The sequence below is a fragment of the Electrophorus electricus genome, chromosome 5, assembly GCF_013358815.1.
Source record: "Electrophorus electricus isolate fEleEle1 chromosome 5, fEleEle1.pri, whole genome shotgun sequence".
NCBI lineage: Eukaryota > Metazoa > Chordata > Actinopteri > Gymnotiformes > Gymnotidae > Electrophorus > Electrophorus electricus.
Window position 1 is genome coordinate 15695004 of NC_049539.1, and position 9187 is coordinate 15704190.

At 39.0% G+C, this 9187-nt stretch overlaps 1 protein-coding gene across 5 annotated transcripts in view; it reads right to left on the reverse strand.

Annotated features, from left to right (window-relative positions):
- The window catches only part of fcho2 (FCH and mu domain containing endocytic adaptor 2), a 39765-nt gene that overhangs the window by 22979 nt on the left and 7599 nt on the right, over positions 1 to 9187 (reverse strand). For 4 of the 5 annotated variants that reach the window (XM_035526088.1, XM_027007930.2, XM_035526091.1 and 1 more), the window contains exons 2-6: positions 7330 to 7421; positions 4738 to 4812; positions 3827 to 3968; positions 926 to 1078; positions 488 to 592 (exon numbers count right to left, since the gene is read on the reverse strand). In XM_035526088.1, the coding sequence (XP_035381981.1) occupies positions 488 to 592; positions 926 to 1078; positions 3827 to 3968; positions 4738 to 4812; positions 7330 to 7421 (567 nt within the window). Of the gene's footprint in view, positions 1 to 487; positions 593 to 925; positions 1079 to 3826; positions 3969 to 4712; positions 4813 to 7329; positions 7422 to 9187 lie in introns of those variants that run through there. The other variant, XM_035526090.1, reaches the window with a different exon arrangement.

Genomic DNA, 9187 nt, shown 5'->3' on the forward strand with positions numbered 1-9187 from the left:
GTAAAGCATATGTTTGGGTGGTCTGGGAAGACGGAGCAAAAATAAAGAAAAGTATGTGCGTGCATTCATATGCGTGTGTGTGTGTATAAGTGTAAATGTGTGTGTGGTTGGTCGGAAGGGAAAGAGAGAGAGAGTGCCCTGGTTGCATGGCTGATCTGATGTTTACTCTCTTCTCAGACTGACAGTTTGGGTTTTGGCAGCCATGTGGACATGAGAGGAAACGGGTGAAATCCCGAATAAACCAATGGAAACAGGATAATTACAGCATGAAGATGAGCATGCGTAACCACGGAAACACATGTATTTGGGAGTGCATGCACATCTGATTTTGATATATATGATCAACCCAGATGGTTCCAATCCCAAATGGCACATTGATCCCATTACAGAGGAAAAAGCACATCCCGCCTATAATATACAAACCATCACAAGCACACACACACACACACACACACACACACACACACACACACACACGCGCGCATACCTGTGCTGTCTCTGACATTTTCTGTTCAAATTCAGTCTTGCTGCTGCTGTATTTCTCGACATAGGACTTGTATGTCTCTGTGGCTTTCTTCACCTTCACTCCAACCTGTCCAGACAGAAGAAAACACACAGTCAGTCTTTAAAACAGACCTTCTGTTTCTGAGTCTGTAAAGGAATATACCACACATTAAAGTAAAATGTATTGTAGCTTCACAGTTTGCATGCAATAGGGTGTATGAGCTTGTTCAGGGCAGTGGTAGCTCAGCGGTTAAGGTACTTAAGGTACTCAACGGAAGTTTGCTGGCTCAAGCCCCACCACTGCCAAGTTGCCACTGTTGGGTCCCTGAGCAAGGACCTTAACCCTCAATTGCTCAAGTTGGTGAAGTATGTACATACATACATGTGTGTGTGGTTTGTGCATGTTCGTGTGTGAGCCTGCCTTATCCAGGTCTCGCTGGGTGGCACCATCTTTACGCATCCGTTCCAGTTCCAGGCTCTTATTGTTGTAGCTTTCTTTGCTCTTCTGTAGCACCTGTGACATGCTCTGTATGTTCTGCACCGCTTCCAGTGTGGACGACACCTCCTCTTTAGTCTGCCGGGAGAAGAACAGCACCGAGACATTTACCTCTGCTCCTGAACTTATATCCCGTTAAGACCCAGTCTGGAACAAAGGTTAAAGGAACACTCTAGCAGGGCTAACACTGGATGACAGCTAGATAGCATTTGCATCATGTTAAGAGGCCTTAAAGGAAAATTCCAGTATTTCCAGGAAAATCCAGAATTTTCAAATGCCAAATCTATTGTAGCAGACAATAATTTTGAAAGGTTTCTCTGTACCCATGTACAGTAATTGTAACTGAGTAAAACTACTCATGATGTACGTCCAAGGGCAGCTGCTGAATTCCATCAATAAATGCTTGAAATACATGATTATATAATGAATCATGAAAGCATGAATTATATATGTCCACAGCATACTTTACAAACAAAAATACATATTTCCCATAATTGTTTATCCAGTTTAAGTGTGTTTCACATATGTGTTTGTTCATTCTTTCCCAAGTACTGGGAATTTATTAGATTTATTATAAATTCCACGTTAAATGCCCATGTCCTGCAAATGCGGTCGATGGAGACTGAAAAATGTTGAATATTTCTTTAATTAGGTTTCAATTCAACATAAAGTAGCATTAGCATTCTGTGGAGCCTAGACTCTGACTGAAACGGCTCCGCTATTCTCGGTGAGCTTTTAGGACTTAAGCTTCTGAAGCTAGTCTTTATGCCAAGACCTACAATAAATGGAAAAGCCACGAAAATACCCAATGGACACTAATAATGGTTTTGCAATCAAACTGCGGTTATGGTTGTAGTTCCCATTCCAGCCAGAATGAGCTTATTGAGAACTTGGTCAGTGAATTTTTTGCAGTTTGTTTACTTCTATGCAAAAAAAAAAAAAAAAAAAAAGCCATTTAAATGTAGCCACAGATCTCTGTGAAATAAAAGGACATTTCTATGATTCATTTTGTAAGAAACCCTCTGTGTAATTTGCTCTAGGAGATTAGAAGTAATAGCTAGTGAGACCGTCTTCACAGTCATTTAGCTGTGAAATGACTATAGCTAAGGAAATGTGGACTGGGTGCCTTATTTAAAAACCTGCCTGTCCTACTTTTTGGTCTTTTGAAAGAAAAAAAAAAAAAAAAAAAAAGTTAAAGTTATACACATGTTATACACATTCATCTTTTAACAGAAAGTAGTCAGAATTTAACAACAGAAACAGCATAAGAAAAATGGACTAACAATGCATATACCTCCGCCATGTGTTTATGATTATTCTTAGTACATTACATGAGAAGACTCCAGTCACCTTCAGACCTGAACCGAGCCTGGGACATATTACATAGACAAAGTAGTTCTATTTTTTAAACTGGAAAAATTTAAGTTTTTGATACAACTTTTATGTAACTCGTGAAAACATACCATGATGAGAAAAAGAAACAGGAAAAGAGAGAGAATGAAAGGGTAGGTACAAGAGCTGCACACACGCATGCGCCTGCGTCACACGGCAGCATTATTTCAAAGACAATGTTTTATATTTTTTAATCGGGGTGCTTAGCTTGGCCTGTTTTGTGTATTTAATATGAGTAACTGAAGTAAACAAATGTTTTGGATTCAATTTGTTGCTTCGCACTATACACAGACAGGACACGTAAAGACCAGAGACTTGAAAGTTTTCCTTTTGTGAAAAAAACAAATCGGAGCTCCAGCTCTCCCTCTTCTGTTATTCTGAGGGAAATGAACAAATAAACTAACTGAATCTAGCGCAGTCTCAGAGCCATCCTGTAGCGAGCCGTTCAAATGAGCACGTGTTGCTGTAATTCACTGTAAGCACATGACGTCAGCTGGTATAACACATTTAAGGTTCATCATATACTGTGGCTGCATCTATCAAAATGAGGATCGAATTAAGAGTAACAGGGGAGCCAAAAAACCTTATTTAAATAAATTTCCCACATTTTAGGCTTTGGAGAATTTTTGTGTTATAAAGCTCCAGACACACACAAGCATAGTGGCTGAACAAGTTAATATAATCAAAAGGTAAAGACATGGATCAGATGATATTATTGTGTTTTTATATTAGTTTAAAAACCAACTTTGAAATGTTGCAGTAATGAGAATACTAAAGAGAACAGTGGTAAAAGGAAACACGGGGACCTTTCATGATGGCATTTCATCAAGGAAACTCTTACTAATTGCACTACACATTGGGCTGGGAAATAACTTCATTTGAGCAAGGCTAAAAGTATCCCAGGCACCGCATCTCATCGGATAGGTATAGATGACATGTAGCAGCTGCAAAGAGTTACAACCCAGCCTGGACCAGCAGGTCAGGCAGAAATAACGCAGGCTTCCAGCTGAGCTCGGAAGTTAGCAAACAGGCTCTGTACCTCATCAGTCAGTCTGCAAAGGCCCAGCGGGTTCAGCGTTAAATTAAGGCAAGGCATCAAAATGGCACAGGTTCTCCAAAGCAAAAAAATAAATAAATTGATGGTTTACTGAAGCCAATGCAACTGCATCTGTAAAAGCAACAGTATCTATAAAATATGCTCAAAAGTTAAATGTAGGCATTATAAGGCCAGAAAATTCTAACTTTGTTTACACACAGGAAGAACTGTGGGAAATTATATACCTGCATCCCCTGTGTGACAGATTAACTGATGCAGTGCTTCATTTGGCATTTGACCCCTACTCCATTGGAAGCAGGACACTGCTTTGCTACTCCACTAAAGTTTTAGATAAAATCTGACCAGTGGAACAGGAGGACCAGGTGCGACATGCTTACCTTCTTGTGCGCCTTGGCCTGTTCGTCCATGTACTTCTGAACCTCCCTGATCAGCTCCTGCAGCTTACGCACCAGATCCATGTGACAAGAAGCCAGCTTTTCTGTTGACAGCCTAAACACGTCCCATAGCGGTGCAAACGTGCTGCAGCAAAGGTCACAGATTAAGGTCATCAGAGGGCTTAGAATGACAAAGATGCAAAGAAACATACAAACGAGAGTAGTTCCACTAAATTATGTATTAAGTATTAATCGCTAAATTAATTGTGAATATGTGCATTTATATTGTAGACATAGATCTGAATTAATATCATCCAATGAACTAGTTCAGAAAGGTAGTTAGTTTTATAACTAGTAAATAGTATTATTTATTACACTGAGGAAATGCACTGACACACTGTCATTAGACACTAAAGAATTAGTAAAGATTTTACGCACGATTTTGGACCAGATTTAAGATTTTGTGTATGCTACAGTCTCATGGCCTGCACTGTACTTGAAAGTTGGGCAGATTCTAAGTAGTTCACCATGGCAGGTTTTCTCAGATTATTTGAAAACATTATTAAGGGACAATTTGCTACTCTTTAACTGTATGTCTATGTAAACTACTAGAACTATTAAGATGACGTATATAAAAGTTCCTAAAATTTACTGAGGATTCTGAAAGATCTAAAAGAAATTCTGCCCAGTATCAAAGTAACATGTAAACCAAAAGAATACAAACATAAAACTCACCTCACATTGCCACACACACACCTTGACCTCAAGCCGACATACTCTTAAACTAACTGTGAGAAGTGTGAGAACTCATCTCACACTCCCACATACCCCCCTGACCCCAACCCCCCCACACACCATGTTCCTAACTGCGAGAAGTGGGAGAACTCACCTCTCACTCCCACACACACCCTTACCCTAACTGTGAGAAATTGCTGGCAGTCTTGGCCAGTTTGGTCATTGATCTGGAGTATGTCTCCTCAATGGTAACCCTGCAGATGAAGCAGAACATGACACTGTGAGTACTTCACAAACTTTCAAACTCACCTGAGACAAATTTACAAAACTGAAACTAAATATGATGAATCTTTAAAATGTTCATGCTTTTCATGTGATATTTCCATTTGTTAAACATATAAATTAAATGAGAAAAATTAATGTTTTGTAAAGGTTAGTATAAACAAACAAAAACAATAAATAAAATATAGGCTGTGGTTTTGCTCCCATGCCAAGCTTGGTAACTGACAAATCGAGTGTCCATCAGACACACGTGTGCACATACGTTTGCTGTTATAGGACACAAATTGGTTTAGCAGTACAGAAAATGAAAGAATTCCTGTGTCCTTTGCTGTGAATGGAAGGGCAGAAGCAGGCGGACAGAGGGCACATCCAAGGGTAACAGAGCTATGCACAGAGGTCTGACAGGCCAAAACAGAGAGGACTAGGAAATCAGGCAGGGCCACTTGGTATACAGAACTAGACTGAGAAGCAAAGCAGTTATCTTTCTCAGAGGTTTTGCTTTGTATTGCTGTATGACATATCCCATTAAACTGAAACCAAATATTGTTATGGCTACACTTCCATTGAATCCTAATTTTAAACTCAGGAACAAAAATCACTTTTATTCTAGGTTTATGCTGCAATTTGGGAGGCTCTTGTATTAAAAGAAGCCTCCCTCCACCTTAGTGATGCCACAATGCCACCAAATTATCATAATCTTTATCTACATAGGAATAATTGGTCCCCAAAAAGAGAGAAAATCACTCAGTCACGCAGTAAACCGATTGCCCACAAGAGGGCGCCAGACATTTTAATGATTTATTAACGCACAACAAGACACAAAACGTATACAACAAAAACAAACAAACAACACTTGAACAGGTGATAACAGCGTTATGAGTCTTTCAGGTACACTAATGTTTGGAAAATTCCATTCAGGTTTGTCATTAGACTTTTTTGTACATGAGCAGCAGTACATGAATCATAAGTACGCCCTGAACGACATTTTAGCCCCATTTGGGCAACGCTCTGAAAAAAAAATGTTTAGAATGTTTGAAACCAAAATGTGTCTCCCTCATGCCCCTTTCTTTTTATCTCTCAGTCTCTCCCTCTTCTGAGATAAACCTTTGAATGTAGCAGGTGGAATTCCTCTCGAGTTTGGGTATCACTCAAAAAACAAGGATTTTTTTTTAGAGAAGAGAAGTTTGGACTGCTTTACATGCTAAATGGCTAACTTATGGGGTATAGATGATGATCATTTTGATAATGAAGAATCACTTTTTAGAATCAAAATGTCTATAAGTCAGTAGGATGTCTACACTCCATGCTGACCATAGTGCCATCTTGTGGAAGATATTTTCCTAGGTAGTCATTGCCTGTGAAAGCAACCAAAGCTATTCAGTGTCATGTCTGCCTGGTATGCTTCACACAGAGGGAGAAGGTCAAAGCCCAAATACTGAGGCACCATGAATGCTTATAATAGACAGAGCTGATGATCAACTACTCTGAAATTCAATAATGTCGAAGTGATGCTGAAACTGAAACCCCTTCAGAAAGACCATGGCTGATGGGACGGGAATCTCTCAAAAACAGTATCTGAGAACAAAATATGATATCATCTCTTTAGCGTCACTGACAACAAAATCTTTTCACGTTAGGATACTCCCTCGTCAGAACATGACCTAAAACTAACAATAAAAACACCAACGTACAAAATTAGTCCTCCATCAAAATGAGGCAAAGATGGCGAAAGGGGGAAGAGACTCCCCTTAGTCACCAAGACATAACAAGATCAGTATGTTATATAAATCTATGACTAAAAAAGACAGTATAGTGCTATAGTGCATAGCTTATATTGCTATAGTATAGAATTATGTAAAATAGCTCCATACATCAACTTTTCAGTTTTTCAGTAACTTTAAGAACTTCACCAGAGTCATAGCACCATCTTGTCCCTTCTTGTTGTCTTCCTCCATCTATGCGGAGTTTGTCTTCGACCTCGCATCTAAACGTGGTAGTCTTGATAATTTGAATAACGAATTTTAAGGGTCTGAAGGCCTGAAACGTAGCCACATGATACTGTTTCCTATACATGTCTTTTCATTTGTCCTTTTAAATCTCGTAAACACTAAAGAAACATGTAATTCTTCGAGCCCCATTTCAAGTTTAAACTTTTAGACCTTTCATCTGAGAATCAGACGTGCTGGGGTGCAAAAGAAAAGATTCACCTGTGCGCGGTGCTCACTACGATACTGTACAGCAGTGGCCTTATATAGGCTACGGTACGCAACAACAGTGAAAACCAAAACCAGCCGCTTTTTAAATTCTCTACGCCAGAATAATCTATGCGCCCTACTTTGAGGCAGGGTACAGGAACAGTTGGACTTTGTTTTACTCTGAAGTAGGTTACTGAATTATGTTTGTCTCTCAGCGCAATGTTTGTCTCTCAGTAAATAACCCCACAGCATTCCGTATTTGGTCTTTGGCATATATAAAAACTCGAGTTTTACCTTTCTCTAATGAAATCTGCAAGTTCCTTGCTGGATATCTGGCCATGCTTCATGTTATGGTAGAGAACGTCGAATCCATTGTTTTTTTCACCCTACGAGGAAAACAATACAACAGAGTAACGACAGAGTAATTTACTTTGACTTAGGAGCACCATTTTAAAAAAAATTGTAAACAGCAGCACTTTCATGGACTCATTTACCATTAGAGGCGCCTCCATTAGCGTTAGCATCGCCTGGACAGCGGATAAATACCTCCTTAACATTCTCTGGTCTACCATATTCATTCTCGACATGGCTCAGTTTATTTATTTGGTTAAATTTTGAACTTCAAAAAAAAAAAAATAATAATAATATTCGAGCGAGCTTTAACTCTGTGAAACCGCAACGAAGGTGTGAGACAGTAGCCGTGGTTACAATGTTTGCAGTGTCCGGTACCAGCATTTTAAAAATGCAAGCATGGAATCCATTCATATTTAATGATTAAACATTCTATACCCAATATCCCACTTAACTCTGTCAGTAAACATGACAAACAGTGTGAAAGTTCAGAGTATTTGCTACTTATTTATTTACTACTTTTATCGTCACTCCTAGATTTTTAAACAAGACCTTTATTTCTGTTTAAATGTTAGAAAATAGAATTGCAGCTGGTTGTACATTTAACATGTGTAGGTTTCTAAGAGTGCTTCAACTGCAGAAGAGCAGTATCTGAGGTTGTTTCTTCATGAACACAAATTGATGCTGGAGCATCTGTTTCAAATAGCACAGAGTTACTACTACTCACAGAATGAAGAAACCTGATTTGCTGGGAAACCACAAAACATAAGAGTTCCATTGTATCAACATTTTGCTATTGGAAGGATCTGTTGTCAAGCTGAATATTACAGTACATCATCGTAAGTGTTATAAACAGTTCTGCACAGCGATGTGTTGATTGCTAGCTAATGCCCTCTATTTAACTAGCACATTATTTCTAGTCTGTGTTGTGGCATCTTTGTAATCTGGCTAGTTATGTTCACTGTGGCTGGATTGCTTCTGGTCTTTGGACTGGTGCCACCATGAGGCCTCTTCTGGACATTCCTCCAGCCTAAATCCAGCCCACGGTCCCATTAGCCGGTGGCAAGGCAAGAGCCGGACAGAAAGACATTCTCTATGAGGGAGCCAGTGGCTAGCATTCTCACCCTTGGTATTTGTGTTGGTTCCCACTTTCGCTAAGGGACGCACTTGACATGACTCAAGTGAATATATTTTTTGATTGAGTTTCTGGCAGTTCCAAAAATGAGGCTTACTAGAAATAATGGTAATTAATTTAGTGGGTGCTCCTGAGTAACTGGACCAGCCAAGTGTGGGAAGCTATTGCTGTATGATACTTCAGTTTGAAAATATGGAAGGCTGACTGAATAAAATGTACAATAAGCATTTATTTCTCATTTATTATTATTATTGGCAATAAGATAACCATGAATCATGAATTCATGAACCAAACCACTCATTTAACCTCCTTTATAGCTGCACACCCACTCTGCTGGAACTCATGGGCTTTCTGTCAAGGTATCCAAGGACTGCCAGTTTAGAAAGTTTCTACATTTTTTCCAATGCCTCAGAAAAGAAAGTTCATATAATTGCATCTTTGGCAAGCATAACAGTACATTACATGCAAACAAAACAGTTGATCCATGCTAACGTATAACAGCAGTCTACATGCAAACACTTTAGAAAGGTTTAAGGGTGTTGTGGTGTTGATCCTAGACTAAAGGTTAAAAAGGAACTGAAGAAAAGCGCCGGGTTAAATATAAATATAACAAAAAAATAAATCAAAATAAAAAGCAATATTACCATAATGGGCTAATATCCAAAA